The sequence below is a fragment of the Serinus canaria genome, chromosome 5 (assembly GCF_022539315.1).
Source record: "Serinus canaria isolate serCan28SL12 chromosome 5, serCan2020, whole genome shotgun sequence".
Taxonomy (NCBI): domain Eukaryota; kingdom Metazoa; phylum Chordata; class Aves; order Passeriformes; family Fringillidae; genus Serinus; species Serinus canaria.
In genome coordinates, this window is record NC_066319.1 from 39,089,436 (window position 1) to 39,112,083 (window position 22,648).

General features: G+C 51.9%; 1 protein-coding gene across 1 annotated transcript; it reads right to left on the reverse strand.

The window, feature by feature from the left end:
* Positions 1–1,305: 1,305 nt before the first annotated feature.
* On the reverse strand, positions 1,306–18,323 carry SYNDIG1L (synapse differentiation inducing 1 like). The gene is made up of 4 exons (XM_030239710.2): positions 18,044–18,323; positions 5,979–6,431; positions 4,625–4,762; positions 1,306–3,018 (listed from the first exon to the last, which is right to left on the reverse strand). The coding sequence occupies exons 2-4, from the start codon at positions 6,405–6,407 to the stop codon at positions 2,860–2,862; spliced, it is 726 nt and encodes a 241-aa protein (XP_030095570.2). The 5' UTR covers positions 6,408–6,431; positions 18,044–18,323; the 3' UTR covers positions 1,306–2,859.
* Between the last annotated feature and the right edge of the window lie 4,325 nt (positions 18,324–22,648).

The following is a 22,648-nucleotide window of genomic DNA, read 5'->3' on the forward strand; positions in this document are numbered from 1 at the left end:
GGACCCTTCTCTGGGAGGACAGGAGGAAGGGGATGAAGAGTCACTACTTCCTCACCCACTGGTAGTTTAATTTAATTTTTTTTTTTTTAAGCTCAATCAAATTTCTGGAGCTTGAACCTTCCGTGACTGCTGTGTCTTGTTGCTTTTTTGCTTCCTTCCCTTCTGCTTAGGCAGCTACAGCAGACACTGTGAGTTTATAATAAGTTATTCAGCAGCGATCATGCTCTTCCTTGGATTTAAATTTCCACATGTTTCCCTTCAGGCTGTTTCCAACTAATTTCTGCATTTGCATAATGCCCCCCTTAGGGATGCTCTGGCACAGCCCCTTCTCCCCCGCTTTGACAAGTTCATCAGAGATTCAGGCTATTAGTGGAAAAGACTCTAATTCTGTTGGCCCTTTAGCCCGCTCCTTCCCCATGCAGCTCCAATTTAAAAATGACAAAGAAGCAGTTTGGGGTTCAGAGGCATGGATTGCCCGTGGCAAGTGGGCTGAAGACTGCTGGACCCCCCCCCCCCCCTTGGAAGCCCCTGGAGGGAACCAGCTGGAAGAATTACAAATTCAGAAGCAAATGCTGTATCTTATTGTAGATTCTGGTCTGGCAGCCCAAATAATTTTGTCTCGACCAGAATCAGCAGGGACCCTCCACCGCTGCTGATTCCAGGGTTCTTGAAGGGGAGGGATGAGGAGGGCTTTAGCTGGGACAGCACTGAGCTGGGGGTGGTGAGGCTGGTCACCCCTGCTGCAGATGCACCCACAGACATCTCCTCTCCTGAAATAATGCTCTTGCATTGGAGGGATGGACATCCAGGAACGCTGAGCACATGCAGGAGAGGGGAATGAAAACCATCACATGGGTGCCAGGTGAGTCTCCCCCATATTACTCTTCTCTAAGGCCACCTCATCCCTTTTGGACATGCCATCCCTTCACTGCAGATTTTGCCTTTCTGTCTGCCATCAGAAGCAAGATCTGCTTATTTCCTCCTGATGTTTGTATTTTTCTGCCCTTCTTCAAGCAGATTTTATGCTTCTACTACACACAGATGCTCCAGTGTCTGTCCCTATTTTTTGTCCAACGACACAGGGGAAAAAGAAGCCTACACCACTATCCTGCTCTTGGTGGTATTTGCTCACTGTGATTTACACTGAAATACACCTGCCTCCAAGATACCCAGACACCAGCTAGATTATAACTTGCTTCAGGAACAGCATAAACACCTCCAGGTTTAAGTGAGTGCGGCACTCTTGTGAACCTCACCTCTTTGATAGCCAGCTCCACATTATTATAAACAGAGTCTTTTCTCCTGCTTTTTTTTATTAGTTCTTCCATGTTAAAAAACATAATGGGAACTTTCAGACCAGCTTCTGTACAGGTCTCTGATGCACTTCTCTCTTTTATGGCTCAAGTACAATGGGAATCGCAGACATTAACATGCTTCTTTAGGATGAAATGTACATTTGAATGGCACCCAGCTGGAGGAACATGCTGCATCTCTTGCAAAGCTGGCTGCACCCTGCCCAGAAACTCTGGGAAGGGGGTGAGGGATGCCCAGAGTCTGCCTGCAGTCTCCTGCACGTGGGGAAAAGAGGCAACAGGAGAGCCAGAGAGAGGAGGAATGGTCAAAGGTGGATGCTGGAGAGTGGGGGGTGAGGCAAGGCTTCTTAACGCCAGCCCTTTGGGGCAACCATTGCCTTCATACCCACTTCTGAAGCATTTAATGTGTTGGTGACAATATACCAATAAGCAAAAGTAAGATGTTTGGGGGAGAGGGGTTGCTTGGTATTTCCTTGTTATCAGAAGCTTTTGTATGGGTGGAGATATCCCTCTCTAAGGCACGGGAAGGAGCGTGTTGAGGACACCCTGTGTCTCAGGCTCCTTCCACGTCTCCTCCTTCTCTGGATCTCGTCCCCTCACAAACAGCACTCCCACCCTAGATTCTGGAGGTTTAGTCAGCCGTTTCTTTCCATCCCTCTTTGTGTGCAGGGCCCTGACCTAGCACAAGGAGTGGAATCCTTCAAGGCCAGCACCCTTCCCAGGACACTTCTTAGATAGAGATTTCTATTACAAATCTTTTGGCGGCTCAGCACTCTGGGATGGCAACCTTATGAGGGCTCTGACTTGGGATCATCATGGCAGTCACTATTAACACAGAGAAAACCTTGCTGTCTCTACCAGCTTGTGCCAACAATAGGAGAAATGGTGTGCAGCCACCAGCCTGCCTTCCTCCTTGGGATGTTCTCCTGTGGATCAGGGGTCTGTCTGCAGAGGGATGCAGAGAGCATGCCTGCTGGTCTTGTCCATGCTCTGTCCTCCTACTTCACTGCAGCTGAGGGGTCAGGCCACCCCATGGCACTGAAGTGAGAATGTTGTCCCCATCACAGGAGTCTGGAGACCCCACCAGGACTTTGGCCTCCCAGAAGAAGCAGCAGTCATTCCCTGGCACCATACCCCCTCTTCTCCCTGTGTGTACCCTTCATGGGCCAGGCCTGGGCAAGTGATGGATCTCCCAGCTGCAGGGCTGAGAAGGGAAGCTGTAGCCCCCGACTGGGGTGGTTGCACCAGCCCAGCAGCAGCGTGTGGTTTTTCTCCTGCACATCTTCCACCAGGCAAATGTGCTCCTCCTTGTCCCAGCAGCCAGGCTGGTGCTCAATTCCCTGTTGTTAGATGGTCGCACGCCACAGCCTCAGGGAGAACAGGGGTCTACTGTTTGTCTGAAAGAGGACGAAACCTGCACAGGACATCCATGCTGGGGCCCTGCTGTGCAAGCAGCCCTTGCAGGCACCGGTGCTCTGTGCTCCTCAGGAAAGCTCAATCCCAGAAGGGTCAGCGGCCAGGGATGGCAGTGACATGCAGGTGGCAGCTACACGTGGCCCCCTTTGGAGAGATAAGCGATCAGTGCTACCACCACCCCGATGTACACTCCTGTGCCAATGGTGATGGAGAGCGCAGCAAGGAACAGAGCTCGGCGGGAAGCTGAACTGGCCAGATGAAAATCTCCTTTGGAGACAGCCTTGCTGGTCTGGAAGGAGAAGAAATGCTTGTTGCTCACAGGTGTACCAACCTGGCCTTTAACCAGCATGCAGTTGTTTCATTACTGAGTCAGTGCTTCTGGCCACTGCACCCCATGGAGGCTGGGAGCAGACAGCAAGGTGTCTGTCAGTCTGGGAGGGCTCAGAACAGCAGTGCCACCTGCACACATTTCCCTGTGGATTTTGCCTCCACGGGAAGCATGGGCTTCAGCTACTTGTCTGAAAGCACCCATCTGGGCACACAGCCAGAGCTGTGAGTGGGTGGCTGGACTCGTGTGAGACTTCAGTGCATGGGGCGGTGGCTGTGTGGTACTGACCAGATACCAGTGCACCCTATACAGAGATGTAACTGGAACTGCCTAGGCTCAGGGAGCTGACTCTTGATGGCATGGTCTGTTGGTCCAGCTGTGCTGCCACCTGATTTTTCCTGCATGGGGTTTTCAGCTAAAGCTGATTTGCTGCTGAAGGGCTGATGAAACCAGCAGTGGAGACAGATCCTTATCTCTCTGGAAAAGGATGGCAACTTCAAGCTTCTCTGAGTGCTCAGGGCATATTCCAATATGTTCTTGTTACCTGCTGCTTGAGTTCAAGTTGCCAGGTGGGCATCAATGCACTCAATGTGCAAAGACACCAAAAAATATATGGTCCTTGCCTCAGTGAGTGAACAAAGGGGGTAGTTATAGAAAATGGAACTAGATATAAACTGCCCCACCAACATCACCACGTGGAGAGTGCACTGTGCTATCTTGCACTATGTGGAAAAAGGTGAAATCAACTGCTCCTTGGGGTCCTAATCAATTAATGCTTCCCCTACCTCTCACCAACTCTGTGTCAGTAACTCATATTTTTCCACGTCTGTTCCTGTCCTTTTGATTTAACTTCTTAATGCCTCCTCCCATCTATTCTTGGTACAGCAGCATCTATGCAAATGTAGAGTAAATCCTGTGGCTCTGCATGAATTATTCTGGGTCAACAGCAATGTAAGTGAGCCCAGGCTCCAGGCTAAGTCCTCAGGGATGCAACAGTTCCTGTGAGCTGCTGCAGCCTGAGGGCCATTACCTCTCCAGCTTCTGCCAGCCTGGCTCTGGCTCCCACAGGTCAGCCAAAGTGCATCAGAAACAAGTGCGAGAGAGGAGCTGTAGTGTGATATGGACACCAAGCTCCCTTTGCCTCCAGCCTCCAGAGCAGCCTGGCTCCTGTGGCATGAGCTGCCTCAGTCTGGGCCATGGTGTAGAACCTTCACATTACTGGAGAATGGGAGGACAGGTGGGAAAATGTCATTTTCCTGAACCTGGCTGGAGGGTCAGAAGCTGGGCAAGGGGCCAAGAGGAGCCCCAGTTTCCTAAATAACAGCCACAAAACCCAAGGGAAAAGCCTGACCTCCAGTAACCCACACCAGAAGTGGAGGGGTTCCAACCCCATAACACTTGAGGAGACATCCAGGAGCACCCTTTGTCTCTACCCTCGGAGTTAACGCCATGGCACAGAGATGAGATTAGATTCAGAAAGGTGCTGGTCACCTCCATGGGCCGCTGAGGCTTTCAGGGCCCTTGCTGTAGCACTTGGCACATGCAGGCAAGCAAAGGGATTCCTTACCCCTTGGGAGAAGTAGAAGGCAGCAATCCCCACGGGCCAGAAGCAACACAGCATGGAGAAAAGGGCCAAGCCCAAGTGGTCCCGGGGGGGAAGCATCAGGAAATGATCCTCGCTTTCGCTGTCGCTGGAGGAGTCGCTCTGCAAAACCAGATGGATTCAGCACATGCCCACCTCCCCGTGCCCTCTGCAGGCTGCATCTCAGCACCCCGCCTCCCAGCTCCCACTCTCTCCTGATCCCATCACATGTTCTCATACAATTCCCACTGGCAAATTCAAGGAGTAAATTTTAAAAATATTTTTTGACTCTTCAGCATGGTTTGTTGAGGAACAATGTAGCTCAGCAAATTGCATTCTCGGCTCCCTGCCAGAGCAAATGCTGGGGGTCTGGGATTTCCCTGCGTTAAAGAGAGTCTTAAACTGAAATATCTTTAGCTTTGGCAGAACTGACTCTTTGTCAGCTTAAACAAACTTAAACAGAGTGACTTATCCCCATTAGAGTCTAGGAGATCAATATCTTGCTAAACTAATTTAGGAAGTGAGGGAAAGCATTTGAAGTGGAGCCTCCATTGCAGGGCAGCCTGCTCTGTCCCCTTAGTGAGTCACTGCTCAGTGGCTGTGGGGAGCCCTCTTGCCTTTGGGCACTGCTGGGCCAGCCTCAGACCACCCTGCAGGTGATGTGTCTTGGTGGGGAAGGGACGCAGAGGTGGGGACATCCCTGCTGCCATCTGAACAGGCTCTGTCACCCACACCAAAAGAAGCAGAGCTGTGCTGGGTCATCAGGCATCAGCTCCAGTGAGCTCTGAGACCCTCTCCCACCTCTCAAGATCCTGAATGCTGTTTCCCAGCCTTGGCACCACTGTTCAAGCACAGCACAGCAAGGAGGCTGCTTTGTCAGCTCTCATTCTTCCTGTGCAGGATTCATCCTGTCTTTATATGTATATAAAGCTTTCTCTTAGCTGCTGCCATCATGCATGTGAATTTTGCTGTTATGCAAGAATTGCTGTTTCTCTTTAGTTTGAGTGCCCCAGCAGCGGCAGGCTGCCCTTCTCAAAGCATTCCTATTTCCCAAGGGTCCTGCAGAGACCCACCTCCCTTTTGCTCCCAGCAGCAGGCAGCCAGGCTTCTCTTAGGGAAGCTGACTTCCTTCTGAGATCAGCAGTGAGGAAAAAGGACCAGAAATGATAAGGAGGAAGAAGAAATACTGAGTGCACAGGGAGGCTGGTGAGGCAGGAGATGGTAGGATTTGGGGGGGAGTTCTGGGTAAAGAAGGGAGAATAAATTATCAAGAATTTGAACCAATGTCCAGAAAGAATGACCATAGGAGTCTAGTGCTATCCTACCTGTCCAAGCTCACCTCATACTCCTGGAGCTCCTCTTCCTCCACCTCATAGGAAACAGTTTGGATACGGATGTCACTCTCTACCAGGCAGGACCCTTGTGCCTCTTGCCCCTCAGGAGCTTCAGATGAAGACTCTTTGCTTTCTGTAAAAGTGGTCTCGCAGCTTTCCATCTTGCTGTCCTTGGCCTTGAGAGCAGTCTCATCCTTCACAAGGATGAAACTGGGGCCGTACAAAGCTTCAACAGCCAGCTGCAGGGAACTGGCATCCAGCAGCTGGTGAGTCCTGGCACCACCAGTGTTTTGAAATATGTAGGAATACAGTTTCCCTTGGCAGCGATGGCTGGGGTAGTCCTGGCTGTGATGCTGGTGGTAAGAGTAGCTGCTGCGAAGGTGGCCATTGGATTTGGCCAGGAGCGGGTTTTGGAGCTCACGCACGCTCTCCATGCTGCCGGCGGTGCTGGGGAGATCCTGCAGGAGCAGAGGGGGTGGGAGGAGTAGGCTGTTACTTCAGCAAGGCGAGGGAGCAGAAAAGCACAGCCGATGTCAAGAGGCTAGTGGGAACAGACAAATGTGGCAATGCTGGAGAAAACAAGACCCCTCCCCACCTCTGCACAGCTTGAATGCTATCTCCCCAGGTGGTAGCAAGATAAGGATGCAACCCTGCAGTAAGGTTATCTGATTCAGGCTGGATTAGCATGAGGAGTTGCTGTATCTATAATGCATCTTAAGTTGGCCATGTGCAGCCTGACAGGAAAGGATCTGCTGCATCTTTTCTGCTGGCTCATAATGTGTGCTGTGACAATGACTGACAGCACAGAAGTAGATAAGAGACTGACAATCATTCAAGGAGCCTCCCTGACTTCCCAAAGTAGAGGGCTGTGTGGTGAATTATATCCCACTGGACACTACACATACATGGCTTTCAGGTGAATAGGAAATTCTCTAGGACTCATCCAAGCCTGAACTGGGGCTGAGGCAAGAGAGGCAAGTTCCCCACCAAGGGAAGCCAGGGGCCTGCTGTGAGGACACGGAGGTGGTGTTTAGGCTGGGGTGGGAGTGTTGGATGCTCAGCCAGCTGTGAGGAGGAACAGAAACGTGGACATTAAAGGGGAGACTCCATGGGGTTTGGTCCACTTTGAAATGATGAAATTTTGAGTCAATGATCCATCACATCAAAGTGCTGTTTAAACCAGCTCCACCCCTGGGTACGGCAGCAGCCAGCCAGCCTTGGCTCTGGGCCACCAGCTTCAGAAAATGCTGAGTCCAGCGGAGATCCTCAGCTACAAATGTCAACATGGGTTTCTTCCTCAGGGAAATTCACCTCCCTCTCCTTTCCTCCATTTCAGAGTGCTGAAGGCTTGTACTGCTCTCTTTTTTTTTTCCCATGAAAATTTTTCAGCTGAAATATTTCCACCCCTTTCCTTCAGAGGAGCATTTACTATTTTGGCTTCCCAACCCACCTTCGAACAAAGGAAAAGTACAGTGAAATATCAGCATTCTCAGGAGAGAGAAACAATTACTTTGCTCTCTTCACTACCTGAGCCCCAGTTTTTTTTTTCTCTTTAGCATTTTCCCAGCTCCCAGACCATACCACCTTATTGCCTTGCAACCTCAAATGTTCTTGTTCTCCTTAGAGACCTGGGTCACTGACTCCTCTGCAGGATGCTGTGCAGCAGGGTCACACTTCCTCCTGCTGTAAGAATCTCTGAGGTGCACTAGGTTTTCTGATAGACAGCATATCATCTTGGCTTTAAATCTCAAGAGGGAAATATAAATAGGGAAACTGAAGACTTTAGAAACTGAAAAGCCCAAGTGGTCCTGTTTCCTTGGCCAAACTCTACCACACCATGCAGATGGAGAGCCATGTATGGTTTTAAATGGACCTGTCCATTGGCTTTGTTTGGGGAGTGGTCATCACATTTTGGAAATCTGCTCAGGAAAATGGAACTCAGGAAAGCCCTCTCATGCTGCTAAAACACTGTGCATTTTGGTGAATGCCCTTCACTTCTCCCTTTCTAAAACCATTCCCTGCCTTCCACAGTCTCTCACCTCACTTATAAAGTTGGTAGTGGCTCGTGCAGCAGATGGCCATTAAGTATTTTCAAAATATTTAAGGGGGATGCATATTTATAGCAAAGATGGTTTTATTTTCTGCACAGACACAGAGAAGCTCAAAGCTACAGCCCAGTTTTCAGACAAGGAAACCACAATCCTCTTCTTTGCTTACCTTAACACGTAAATAAGATTTCTAATAAAATAACCTCCTTTTTAACGAAACTGTTAGGAAAGACCAGTCACCAAGTGTCATTTGAGAGCAGCAGCCAAAGCAGGAGCCCAGCACTAGCAAGGGAAAATTGACAGTTTTAGTACAGCATCCACGCCTTATTTCAAGAAATTTTTTCTGGCAGCAAGCTAGAGTAGAAAGGAATGGGATCTTGCTGAGAGCTGCTGAAGGCAGTCAGTTCCAAATGTGCTGAGAAACACCAGCAGACAGACAGCAGGCAGGCTGCTGGCCCCTGGGCAGCAGGTGCTGCCTGTGTGGAAGCTGCTGTGCTTCTCACTTTGGGTCCTCAGCAACAGGTTGGAGAAGGAGCAGAGCTGCACAGAAAAGCCATACATTCACAGCAGCAAGCACTGGGAAACAGAGTGGGAGGGGGAAAGAAGGGAAAGGGGCTGGGAGGAATTGGAAACCTAAAAGGCAGTTTGGGATGTGCCAGGGAAGCAGTATGGGAAGAGTGCATCTGTGCAGCTGGACTGCTGCTGGACGTGGACTCTGTTGAGTCTCAAAGGATGCTAGAAGGGCTAGTGGGAGATGTTTCACTGACCTGGGCTCTGGGGAAGAGGCAGCAAGGGCTTGCAGGCAGCAAATGTCCTAGGGTGAACATACCTTGGAAAAGTAACAGTGTGGGTATCAAAAGAAATCACAGGGAAAAACTCCTGAAGTATGAGGAAGTCAGTGAATGTGGGCTGGGCAGGGCTGAGGCTTCATCCCAGGCAAATGGGGTGAGCTCAAACCTTCCTGGTCTCTTAGATTGTCCTGGAGCTGTCCTTAGAGCAGAGCCAGGAACTTGGAGCTGCTGCACAAAGCGTGGACAGGGCAGGGCTACAGCTAAAATGATTTAGCTTGTGCTAGTCCTGTACCCTCTGGAACTAAAAAATATTTACCTGTACTAAAGTCTCTTTTCCTTGCTGCCTTCCACTCTTGGGCATTGGGGCTTATGCTCTCCCTGGGAGACTGCAGGGACAAGGGGAAAAGGGCAGAAGAAAATCTCACAGTGCTTCTGATAAATAAGCAAGGGAGCCACCAACTGCAGCCTTCGTGCCCAGCCCTGGCATTTGTTAGCAGTGGGGAGGGGACAATGAGGGTCAGTGTCACAACACGCTTGCAGCAGTGTGCTCAGCCCTGCTGGAGAGCAGCCAGGCTGAAACCTTCCTCTCCAATAATGGTGAAGATGTGAAAGCATCCCAGTACCAGAGGGGTTAGCAATGCCTCCCACTCCTCAGTCACCAAGATCAGCACATCACACAGAGGCCGTGTACTGAATGGTCTGGGTTTCCAGGTGTAGGCAAGGGCCAGCAAGCCTCTAGAGATGACATTAGAGAGGGAATGGCAGAGAGGGTGAGGACCAGCCCTGCATGCACACGTGCAGGGAAGAAGAGAGTCAGACCAGCCCTGCAGTTGTCCCTAAACCTCATTTGGGTTATCTGAATCCTACAGGGAATTTAGCCACACAGGGACTTAAAAAAGGAAGCCTAGTAATAAAATAAGCCGGGTGAGAAAGAAAGCCTGTTAATAAGCAAGCTTGGGGAAAGAGGAATGAAGTCAGAAGGTGAAAGCAAGAAAGCTGTAAAAGACAAAATTGTCAAAGAGTGGCCATTTTCTCTTTATTACCAGCAAGACTGCATAGAATGCATCTCCATCAGCCCCATTGGGCTGGTCTGGGCTGTACTGGCAGCAGGAAATGGAGGTGAGATGCTGCTAGGTGCACGGGGAGGATGCACACACACACGTGCTGTTAGGTGCACGGGGAGGAGGCACACTCACAGATGTGCTGTTAGGTGCACGGGGAGGATGCACACACACACATGTGCTGCTGGGTGCACAGGGAGGATGCACACACAGATGTGTTGCTAGGTGCACAGGGAGGATGCACACACAGATGTGGAGGATGCACACACAGATGTGGAGGTGCATGGAGAGGAGGCACACTCACAGATGTGCTGCTGGGTGCACAGGGAGGATGCACACACACAGATGTGCTTTTAGGTGCACAGGGAGGATGCACACACACAGATGTGCTGCTGGGTGCACAGGGAGGATGCACACACAGATGTGCTGCTGGGTGCACAGGGAGGATGCACACACAGATGTGCTGCTGGGTGCACAGGGAGGATGCACACACAGATGTGCTGTTAGGTGCACAGGGAGGACATGCACATACAATCATACAGGCACAACTTGGGCACACCTGGGAGGAGGCAGACTGTAGTGCCCTGCTGAGCTGAAACATTGCTGCAGCTCTGCTGCTGCCTGACAGCTGCTGGCTCCCTGCTGAACTGCCTCCCCCTGTGCACGGCTGCTCCTGTAGCCAGCTGGCTGAGCGGGGCCCCCACACTCCCCAACCTGGTTGCAGCAGTCCCCAGCAGAGTGGGAAATGCACAGCTGTGTTGTGTACTCTCAGCTTCTTAAGGCAAGTACTGGGTAAAATGAGCCAAAATAAGGCACGAAAATAAAGAGGTAGCAAATTTAGCTTTGTGTTTCACAGATCTCACCTCCACACCACATCCCCTGAGGCAGTTCTCAGAGGGACTCTTGGCACAGATGCCGGCTATGATAAGCCAGCTAATGATGAATTAAGTAGCTGTTCCAGGAATCAATCATCATTTAATTGCCCTGTCAAGCAAACACTCTGCCTTGCTTCCCGGGCTCATTAGCAGGTTGTGGCTGTGGTGCATGTCCCCAGACTCCAGAGTGAGAAGGTTAGCCCACCCTGGCTGAAGGCTTTCCCCTTCAGGACAGCACCAGGGGAGGTCGGTGGCCTCAGGCATTGGTGTCCTGCTGCATTGCCATGCCCTGGCTGGCCTGAGGGCAGAGGACAGTGTGAATGGGTTCAGCCGATATTAAGCAGCACCATGGCCAGGTACAGCTGCCATAGCCCCAGGATAGATGTGGACCCACTCCTGATGGAAGAGGAAAGCATAGGAGATTTGTTGAGCACTTGTCCCTGAGCCCAGACCTTCCTAGAAGCTCTCAGGAGGTGCTTTGGATCTTCTAAGCAGAGGCCCAGGTCCAGTCAGGACACAGTACCTCTGCCTCAGGGCATCCAAGCTTGTGATTCTGATAAAGAAAAAAACCATTTCACAGAAGCTGTTAGGAAACAAAGGCACAGCATTGCCTGGGCAGCTGTCATTTGGGAAAGGGAAGGGTAGGAATGGCTGTGAGAGCTCATGGACAATGTGTCTGGCAGGAGTGGAACAAGCCCCCTCTCAGCCATAGGAGCCCATGCAGCAGCATGGATCCCTGGCATGTCTCAGCCCTGAGCCCTGCAGGGTGAACCACAGCTCAAGGGGAGAAGGAAGTGCTTTCATCAGCCCCACAGACATGATTGCAGAAAGCAGTTTGGCTCCAGTCAACGCTGAAGCACCCCCATGGGTGCTTGTCTGACACCCCTGCTTCTGGCCTGGGCACAGCACAAGCATATAGATTGAGGGGCTGCTCATCCCCGGAGTGTAACAAAGCCTCCACCACTCCTGGGAAAGGTTGCTGTGGCACGAGCATGATGTGAGGTGGCCTGGGGGCTGGAAAGGTCAGAGGGTGATGTGGGGGAGGCAGGTCTCAGTGTAGGGCAGGAGGGAAGGGTGGTGAGACATGATGGCCCCAATGGGGCTGGCAGAGATGGTACCCGAGAAAAAAAAAGAACACAGTGTGGAGAGCAGTGGGAAGGGAAATGGTGGGCAAGAAGCATGGGGCAGGGGAAGCAAAGTGACGTCTGAGCCAGACAGAGAAGAACCCTGGCCACCAATACAGAGAAGAAAAGGACTATGAAGCTGCTGGAGGGGAAAGAGCTGGTGAGGACCAGGAGGGAAGGAAGAAGGTGACACATAGCCTGGACTTGTATTAGAGAGAGGATCGCTGAGGCATTTGTGATGTAGAGAATCTGATTCACATCTTTGATGCAGCTGGTTTGATAGAGGTGGAAAGGAGTGAATAAAATGCTTGTTCTGATCTCCTGACAGGTGGAAAGCCAGTACCAAAGGGCTGCTGGCTCCAACAGAGACTAAATTGCTCTGAGAATTGGGATGCGATGGGCTGCTTTTCAAGGATCACAAGTCAAATTGGGCAATTTCCAGATGGAAACTGGGTCTTTATTGTCTCTGATAAAAATGTTTCTCTGCGGCAGTGTTCTGACCCAGCTATGCTCAGAACTAAGGTGTTGCTCCTGATGGTAGGGAGCAGCAAATCCACCCCTGGGGCTGGCAGGGAAGAGCCGGACTGGTTTTGGAGAAGCCGTTCCAGGAGCTCTCCAGGGCTGGAGTGCCCACCCCTCTCTGTCCCCAACTCCGGTGCCAGCAATCTGGACACACTGCCCGTGATGATGTGATCATCAACAGGGGAGCCGTGGAAACTCCATCGCCTCCAGGCAGGCATCCCCACAACACCCGGCTTCAGTCCGGGCGTGCCTGCGCACAGGCTGTGCGGCGCTGGCAGGGTGGTCGTGGCTGCCGTGTCCCCCGCCTCGGCCGCGTCCGGCGCTCGCCAGGCGGCCACCAGGTGTCCCCGGCGCGCCGCGCAGCGCCCGCCGAGCCGCCCGCACGGCCCCGCACCAACAGCCCAGAGCCGCCCGCACAGCCCCGCACCGCCCGCACATCCCGCACCTCCCGAACAGCCCCGCATATCCCGCACAGTCCCGCACATTCCGCACAGCCCCGCACCGCCCCGGCCACTCCCGACCCTCAGCGTGGCGGGGCCGGGACGGCGCTTGCGGGCAAAGCCTGGTTCCCCTGCCTGTATGTCCAAATCGCTAGGGACAGCTACGGCGCCCCAACACCCCACGGATGGCGTTGGCTCGTCTAGCGAGAGCACGGCGCCGGCCCGGGGTCGGAGCTCGCCCAGCTGGCCGGGATGCGCCTCGCCGTGCCCCTCAGGCGCCAGAGGTACGGCAAGAGCTCATCGAGCTGGCGATGCGGGAAGGAAGCATGGATGGTGATGGAGCTGGAGCACATGGCTGTGTGGGTGGCTAGGTGTAAAATTAGCAGTTTTGGACTCTCTCGGCATGCCCTTTTTTAAGCAGGAGACGCAAACAAGTAAATAAGGCGGCTGCCGGAAGTTTGTGCAGGCTGTTCTGCGTACATGGGACCAGGGAGGAGAGCGGGCAGTGTCGGGGGGCTGCTCCTGCGGCTGGTCTGGAGCTGGAGGGCAGCAGAGCGGCCATGGGTGCCAAGTTGAGGCACAGCAGAGTGGGTGACCTGACTGGTGGCGCTAGGTCAGGGAAGTGGACCAGGACAGGATGAGGGATGGGCAAGTTCTGAAGGTTCTAACAGACACAGCGGGACAGTCCTCTCAGCCTCAGAGCACTCCTGATGGGTTTGCACCCAAACAAACAGCAGCCCTGCTGCACCCTCAACAAGAAGCCCCTGTGAGGGGCTTTAAAGGGGCGCATCCCAAACAAAGATGATGGATTGCTCTCACCAGAAGTTTCTTCACTTTCCTGTATGGGGACCCAGCAGGGTTGCTGGGAGGCAGTGGGGGTTGGGGCAATGACTCCCAGGTGTGGTCGCTGCAGGGACTGTCAGCATCTCCAGCCCATTGGGGCATTAGCCAGTGAAGACAGTTTTGGAAGCTGTTGGGCTCTCACTTCTCATCTGAGCCAAAAAATACCAGTTGGGGGTCAGAGGAGACTAATTCCCCTGCCTGCTACAGCATCTAAATCACTATCCTGGAGAAACATGAGCTCAGATTGCGTCTGGGATTCAACCTTCTCTTCCTCAGCTCAAGACCGCCCTAAGGAATTACACTAAGACTGCTCTCTGGAGAGAGGGGCATTCGCATTCTGCCCTCTACTTGGACAGATCCATGTATGCAGAGGCACTGAGAGCCAAATCCACTCGCACCTGGGCTCCAATGCCTCCAGCACAGAGGCAGTCTAACACCTCGCCCAAGATCAGGCTCCTTGCTCAGAGTGCCGAAGGGGACAACAAGTATCCCACTGGACTGCTCACAGAGGTCCTTCAAGATGTGTTTACTATCAAGACATTCTCTCTGCTGCTGGAAGATGCACAGACGCTCTTGCTGGCAGATTGTAATTTTGCCCATGGCTGATTTTCCTCTGCTAATGACTACAGTCCTCAATTTCACATCAGGTTTTCTCCATCACTGTTTATACCCAGTATTGAACTGAACACAATGGTTATCCTAAACGGTTCCATGCTCTTCTCCAAGTACGCACTTTTACCCATAGCCTTTTCTCCAGTCCCATCATCTCTGCTTCAAGGCTCTTCTGCTCATGAGGTCCCACAGGCCGTTCATGGCTGCTGTTATGATGGGACCCTGCACCCCATCGTCCCCAGAGACCAGTCTGAGAGCATCAATGCCCTGTGCTGGAGCAGACCTGTGCCTCATGCTCCCCTCCAGGACCAGCTGTGTTCCCCTCTGCCCTGCAGCCCAGCCTGGGACCATGTGGAGGTCTGCATCCCAGGGATGATCTCCCTTCAACATCCTGACACCCAGCACAGAAGTGGTCAGGCAGATGGGACCTGGCTTTCTTCCAGGTGAGAGACTTGCAACATCCAAGACCAAAATGGGGACAGGGATGTAGCAATCAAGGTGGCAGCAGTTGTTGGGGGCACAGAAAGATGTCCTCCCCTTCACAGCTGTGGCTTGTTGATAGAGCAGCTTAGCCACAGAACCTAACTCCATCCTCACATCTCCCTGAAAATCCCCCTCTTATCAATTGAAGCTGGCAATGTAAAGCGTCTGTTAAGGACTGCTCATTTGTCTCTGTTCAGAACATCCCCGTACTCACATGATTCATTAGCACCCTGAAGGCTAGCGCATGCGGCACCCTCCTCTCCCCACTGCCCTGTTTATTTTATCCATGTCTCCCTGCCTTCAGCTCAGGCCTATTTCCGCCTTGCTTACTGTGTCCTGATTCTCATAGGGATTCACAAGACTTCTCTGTGGTTCAGACCTTTAATTCATCTGCCAATGATCCGCTCCCTCTTTAAAAAGGAACTTAAGTTGCGGAGATGACACCTTCCTAGCTTACTTTTCAAAACCCTAAGTTTCCAATTATCAGCACTAAGAGGACTTCCTGGTCCAGCAAATGAATGGATTGCTGTCTCCCCATCTGGCAAACATCTGCAGGCCCAGACAAACTTCAAGGTGTTAAAATTATTACTAGGGTCAAAAAGTGCAATCCAAACCAGATGCTGAGAGTCTCTTCCATATTCCAAAATTCCATATTGCCAAACAATACTCAAGTGGAGACATGCCCTCTGAGTTTGAGGAGGGGCAGTTCACACTGGTTTATTCTATAGTCAGGAATATAATGAGAGGAAAGGCAGCAGCTTGTCCACAACCCTTGTCCATCCAGGATGTATGGATGATCAGACTTGTATCAGACTCCAGGATGATGGAGAGGATAGTGCTAAATTTTCTTCCAAATAGTACGGAAAGCTGTTACAAAACGATATCACATTTTCTTTTCCTTGACCTGGTCAAGTTGCCTTGCTGAGGTGCTTTCTGGACTGCTCCTTCATTTGCTGTATGGATGTTTTCCATTTCTTCCTGGCCCATTTCTCTTCCTAGCCCATGACAACACCCCCCTGGGAGATGACTCAGCTTGCTTCTTGCACCCATCCAGAGGCACAGTGTGTTGAAAGAGCCAGCTGTGCACTGGGTGAGCTGCACTGTTGGTCCTGTGTGGGCTGAGGGAGGACATTCTGCTCATGGTGTTTCCCTCCCAGCATATTCCTGCAGTGTGGGGACCCTCTTGTCCTTCCCTGCCTCTATGGAAGTCATGGAGAGCAGGAAGGATTTGCAGAGAAACCTCTGCCTAGCTCAGGAGCAGCATCAGTGTGGCTGTCACACATGGCATTGAATCTCTGATGTGCCTTGGGTCAATTTTTCACACCAGCTGTTGAGCTTCCAGACACATAGCTTGGGGACAAATCCTGTGACCAGCTCTGGTTTTCAAAACGTACCTGAAGTGTTTTACTCCAAAAGGAAGCTGGTTTAAGTGATGCACCCAGGAAACACTGGGGATCATTGCAGCCTTCCCTTCCAGGCTGAGCAAAGTGTTTGGCTTGCTGCCTTTTTCACTTGACAGAGAAACAGCCACAGAAGAACAATTTGGAGGAAACCTATAACAGATTTTTTCCCTCTGTAATGCTGTGCCTTGGCCCTTCACTTAGAAAAGCCAATCATTTGCCCATCTCCAACTCTACAAATAGAGAAATTCTGTCTGAAGTTGTTGCCTGAAATTACCACCCTGAAAGCAGCAATGGGGCTGCAGCTCCTGCAAGTGGTACCTGCAGTCACAGGCTCAGATCCAGAACTTCAGAAACTAGGCAGGAAGAGAGAGGGAGAAAGGGCAGAGCTTTGCACTACCTAGTGAAGTCAAAGATGGTCCTGGGAAGATGTCAGGACATCCCAACACAAGCAGAGGGGGGCAAACAAACCCAAATGGCCTGAAGTGCCCATGCCCATGCCAGGGCCCCACAGACTGCTCTGCCATAAGCTCCTGGGCCAGGCAGGATTGGCCCTTTTGGGGCTTGCTCCAGGGAGCTTGTAGGTTGTAAAGGGAGATTTTTAAGGGCCAATTTTTTTCTGAGTACTTGGTCACTACTCTGCAAGTGATGGTGATGTCTGCAGGCTGGGCTGAGGGCAGGAAGGAGCTGGGTACCATGCAAAAGCAGGGATCTGCTGTACAAATTCACTGTGCTAGAGCTGCAGCAAATTACTCATTCTTTAATAATGGTGTTTATTACCTGCCTCTGACGGTGGCTCAGGGAGACAAAGTGAAGTGGATTCAGCTCCCCAAAGCTCTAGCTCTGCCAGCTGTTTTTATGACACAAGAAACTTTTGCCAGAGAAATGCAGTCACTGCATTTTGGCTTGGGTAATTTCTTCTCATGACAATCTACAAAGTAACCAGCAACTATCCCTCAGAGACCTAAGCTATTTTTTTCCTTGCGGGCGGCAGCCAGGCTCAGACCCCACTTCTCCGGTTTCCCCTGGTATTTATATAGTGCTACCTTCCTCCTGGGAAAAAGGTTTCTACTGGTGGCAGATCCAAGCTAAATGAAAGGGGAATTTATCTTTTTCAGAATAAAGGAAGCAGCCCAGTAAAATGGGTTTTGGAGAGCAGCATGGCTTTTGTGAAACCCGCAGCAGCTTCGGAGAAGGAATTCTAAACAGGCACTGGGTAGAGAAGGAAAGTGCTTCCCATTGAAACTCCTGAACGAGTGGCTTTTTCCCCCAGACACAAAATGGGAGGTCATCCTCAGGACTATAGGGAGATGGTGCTGCTCAGGGAAGTCGTGTCGTTGGCATAAGTCACGGCACAGTCAATAGCTGTGTCTGCCGAGGTCCCCGGACTGCTCCCCTGCCCAGCTGCATCCCGCGGATGGCCGGCAGTGGCGTGGCTCCCGCCGGCTGCTGAGGCTTCTCAGAAGAAGAAAACCACCCCCAAACTTCAGCCAGCGGCTGAGCTGCCACCGGGGAGGGAGTCCTGAAGGCAGCCTGGGTCCAAGGTGTCATTGCAATTGCTCCGACATATCTGGCCTCCAAAACTTTGGTTGAAATCCTTATATTTTGGCCACCTCAGAGCCTCTGACCAGGTAATTTGTCCTGGTTTCTCCAGATTGTAGCCTTTCATTTTTACAGCCCCCAACGTATTTTCTGACCCCCTGGAGCCAGCTCGAGCTCTGCGCGAGGCTGCCTTTCCCTGCGGACGTGCTGCCATCCCACCGGAGCAGCCTGGGGACGCCGGGGGCGAGCTCCCGAAACCCCCGGGAACGCCGACCAGCCCGGGTGCCATCGGGGGTGCCCCCACCCGAGAGCCGTAAGCGGGTCCTTACCTGCGTGTCGAGGGAGGGCTCACCCGCCAAGTTGGAGCACCGGCGGCAGGAGTGGAGAGGCGGCGGCTGGCATGACGGCGGCCGGCAGCGGCTCGGCGGCCCCGCCGCGGCCTGAGGCCGGGTGGGCGCCCGGCGGCCCTGCGGCGGGCCCGGCCGCGGCCGTGGGGAGCGGCGGGAGCGGCGGAGCCCGGCCGGTGCCGGAGTGCGGCAGCGCGGAGCACGGGCGGGGAGCGGCGCAGCGCCCCGGCTGCGGCCGGACCGCGCTTCACCTCCGCGCCCGCAGAGCCGCGCTCGGCGGTGCTGCGATCAGCGGCTCGAGGGCTGGCGGAGGGGAGCCGCGCCGCTGCTCCCGACGTGACTGCTTCTCCTGCTGCTTCCGAGAACACGGCACAAACTCTCTCCTTTCTCTTCGGATCGCTGCATTTCCCAGGGCACAGCCCTTCCCACTCCCCCAGCAAGGGAAAGACCCAGTGCCAGCGAGCAGAGTTTAAAGGAAAAGGATAAAAGCGATTTCTCTCTGCCCGAGCCGGTGCTGAGGGGACAGGCAGCCCGGCCTGGGGGCTGCACCCCAGGGACAGCCAGCTCGTTTGCTGGCTCAGTCAGGTATTTTTCTGCCCTGCTCCGTAAGAATCAGGGTGGCAGGCTGATTTGCCTCACACACATCTGGGCATCTCTCTGATTAGTGGAGGTAACCCGGGTTTGCACCAGCACGGCAAGAGTCAAGACCAAAGCCCCAACAGCCCATTCTCCCCGAGCCCGTTTCCCCCCCGAAATGTCCCGGGGAGCTCGTGATGCTCCCTCACGTTTCGGCAAGCTCCCTGAGCCCTGTACAGATGCTCTGCTTTTCCTAAACTCCGTAGATGTCCCCCTAATAGTTTTCCCCACCTCAGGACCACCCAGCACGGAGACGACTGTTGACAGATACACACGCGGCTGGAGCCTGGTCTAGCCACAGCGACCTGCTGGAGCGGCAGAGAGCCGCCTGCCTTCACCCATCCTCAGTGGTGCTTTGCCAGGGGCACTCCGTGACAGGCAGACCCAGGTGCGACCCACAGCCGCCCGTGTCCACCAGCAATACTGCCCCGCTGTCACCCTCTGCAGCCCATGGTGAGGCTCCCTTGGGACTACGCTGTGTCTTCTCAGTGCAACGTGACTTTCTGAAGGTCCGGGATTGTCTCTAACACCTCCCAGCTTCTTCCAGGAGCTGAACTGACAGCTGACGGGCTACGTACCACGGCAGCTGGGTCTCAAGGTCCCATTACCCGAGGGGCTGGGGCACTGGCTAGGGAAGCCGATGGGCAGGCAGCCTCCCCTCTGCTCTAGCTCTCTCAGATAGCTGCACATATTTCCAGTAGCAGCAGAGACACCCTTTTGAAAAGCTAAAAGGACTGAATTACGTGGGCTAACAACAGGACTGAAGTGCATGTGTTCCCTAAAGAAGCAGTGACAGGTGTCCAGCTTTCCCTCCCTGGGGGTAATATCTGTGTCCCACTGCTGGCAGACCCAGAGGGTCTGGGGAGGATTTGAGCCCAGAATGCCAGCCTCAGGCGGAGGGCCTCAGCAGGGAAGCTGTGTTTGAGAACATCAGCCAAAGCACAAAGGCTGCTGCTATAAGCAGAGTGATCTTCAGGGAAAACAGGTCCCTGTGGCCAGACACAGCCGGCATAGTTTGAGGGGAATCTAAGAAGGAAATAGTTGTCCCCATATCCATAGGGAGTGGGACAGGCAGGAAAAGGCTAGGAGAGAAGTAAGGAAGTCATGCATCTCTGCCATCCTAGGTCTGTCAATCCAGATTAAAAGAATGCTTTGGAAGTGGCCTCAGGATGTGACTTGGGACACAGGAACAGAGCAGATGACTTGTAGGGGTTCCTTCAGCCCTGCTGAGTCCAGCTGCAGCAAAGTCCTGGCAGATGTCAAGTAAAGCTCTGGCTATGCACGCCTCAAGATACAGGGTGGGTGTGGGGTGAGCTGCAGCCCTGTGAGGGAGCAGGGCAGTCAGTGGGACTTGCTGTTGTGCGGGTGGGAGCAAAGAAGTTTGGTGGCAATCACCTTCCCTGAGACAAAGTCCCCATAAGGGCCCTGCTCATGGACGTGCAGTCACCACTGACTGCCTCCTTCCCAGTCCTGCTGTTTGCCTCAGTTATGAGATCCCATGCAGCCCTGTCCAGCCAGTGTGGGGTAATCAAAGGCAAAGAGGCCCCATTCCTCAAGGACAGCCTCTCAGCAAGGATGGAGAGGCTGTGAAGTTATAGGGAAGCTAGACATACTCAAAACCCCATCTCTCCCTGTCCTGGGGGAGCATGAAAGAAAAACTCAGTTGCTGGATGAAATATCTTCATCCATGTCTTGCTGAGGCCCAGAGAGCTTTGTTGGCTTTTCCACATGTAGAAGGCTGGGAGCATGGAGGATAGCTCACAGGGGCATCACAGCCACAGTGGTGTGCACGGTCACCTCCACCACAGCCATCCCTGCACAGTTCTGGCCAACTCCTTCCATCAGCTGGGGATGCCTATCCATCCTTCACCAGAGCCGTGCATATCCCCAGAGTAATGTGCAGGTGCAGCAGTTGCCTGGCCAGGCAGAAGATTAACCCTCACCAACTTTTACAGATGCTCTGCTTAGCAGCAGAGCTGCAGCACTGGTTCTCCTGCTTGAACAATGAGAAGGTGACATTAGCATCCCAAATCAAAGCCTCTCGTACCTCGAGTGGCTCCGAGAGAAATGTGTGCATACATAGGTACGTACATGCTTGTGGAGGTATGGTGAAAATCAGGCTAAGTGATGTGGTTTGGGGCTTTGCTTTTATAATCACAGCCATTCAGTCCAGATTAGAGATGGGCAGTGTCCCTGGGAGGTGACATAAGGCAAGAGGCTGTGTGACCTAGAAGAGTCAGCCAGAGACAAAACACTTCTGGGGCACTGAGCATAAGCTGCCAGTTGGAAACTTTCCTGCCCAGAAAAAGAAAAGAGACATACTCTGAAGGGAATGTAGCAAAATGCTCAGAGCCTCCCACTCCACTAAAACTTCTTGTTGTATTTATGCATCCACTGGGATGCATGAAATGAAAATGGATATCAAAATGGCCTTTTGCTCTCAGCTGCAAGGGAGACTCTGTTGAGAACCCATCCAACAGAAGGAAATGAGATCTCATTACATTAAATATTAGCTGATGCACTATCCCGTTGGACTTGTTATACAATCCAAATGATGCACCTATTCAAAAAATAATTAGAAAAAATGTTGCTGGAGACATAATATACAAAAGGAAAAGGCTATACTTGTGTTTCAGGCCTGCCTGGCATGGAAAGGTGGGGTTTTGTTTTTGATTATGTTCTCTCAAACATTAAAATCTGCCTGCCAATACGTTCTGAGCTTCACATGCTTCATTTAACTACAGACATAGCAACAGATAAATATGCCATGACAAATTTGGTAACATTACTTTATTGACGGCCAAAAAAACCCCCCAGATCACTCAAGACTAAAAGCCTGAACTCCTGCCAAACAATCCCAAGCGGAGTGCTGAGATGAAAGATTTCGCGCCAGAAATGGACAGACGCTACTAAGACACCCAATAACTGGAAGGTCTCCACAAAGGTGAAGGCTCAGCTGCAGAGCATCCTCAAAGAAACAGAAACAGAGAGTGAAAACGCAATGAAAGGGACACAAACCACACTTGGAATGACTGATCATTGCTGCTCAGGTGACTGTGTCAGCGCGACAAGAGAACACCAGGCAGGACTCACTTGTCAGAGGCACTCAGTGCCTGAGGTGAGGTATGTGGGGGGATTTGAAGTACTTCTTTATGATGGCTGAGGGGAGCACTGAGCAGATTAAAGTTATATTTGCAGCTATTAAAAATGATCAGATTAGTGAAATCTAGAGACAAGAGAGAAGCTTCAGAGGGACGAGCCAAAGCTAATTAATTGGGCAGCGTGATGGGAGAAGAAATTAAGCGTGGACAGGGGGAAGGTAAAACATATTGGAAGGAACAAGTTCAGTGCTTCATAATCACTAGTGATTTCTAAATTAACTGGAAGCATGAAGGCAAAAAATTATGTGGGTGTATCTGTGGACAATAGAGCGAAAACCATCTGGTTAATGTACAGTGGTGAGGAAAAAAACCCCGAACATGCTGTCAGATTGCTTTCATAAAGGGATACATAAAATAATAAAAAAATTACAGTACTGTGTTGGTCATGACTCAGCTGTTATGGATAAATTGAGATTTTTCAATTAGAAGACAGATTCAGATCATTTTTTGTGAAAAATACGGCTTTAAAACCCCCAAGTCTTCTGTAAAAGTGAAGCATTAAGCCCTGGAGGGCAGAATGAAGTTTTTAAAGTGTTCATGAGGAAGTCTGGCCATTTAGGAGGCAACAGTAAACAACACATAAGATGCAGTTCCCTAACAAAACATAACACCCAGCGTCAGATCTTGTCAGGACTCTGATACGATGTGAATAGCATCTGATAACACAGATAACTCCAACCTCACATGGAGTTAAAAGCTCCTGAGAAGCCTGTGTTTGCAATATATATGAATAGCATCCTTCTGGAATTAGTGTAAGTTTCCTCCTTCTTAGCAAACGTTGTCTTCTGAG

Coding starts and splice junctions, on each gene's coding strand:
- SYNDIG1L (XM_030239710.2), bottom strand. CDS start 6,407: ATGGAGAGCGTGCGTGAGCTCCAAAACCCGCTCCTGGCCAAATCCAAT. Junction 4,763..5,978: donor AGGAGCTCCAGGAGTATGAG/GTGAGCTTGGAC, acceptor CTGGTTTTGCAG/AGCGACTCCTCCAGCGACAG. Junction 3,019..4,624: donor CCTTCTACTTCTCCCAAGGG/GTAAGGAATCCC, acceptor TTCTCCTTCCAG/ACCAGCAAGGCTGTCTCCAA.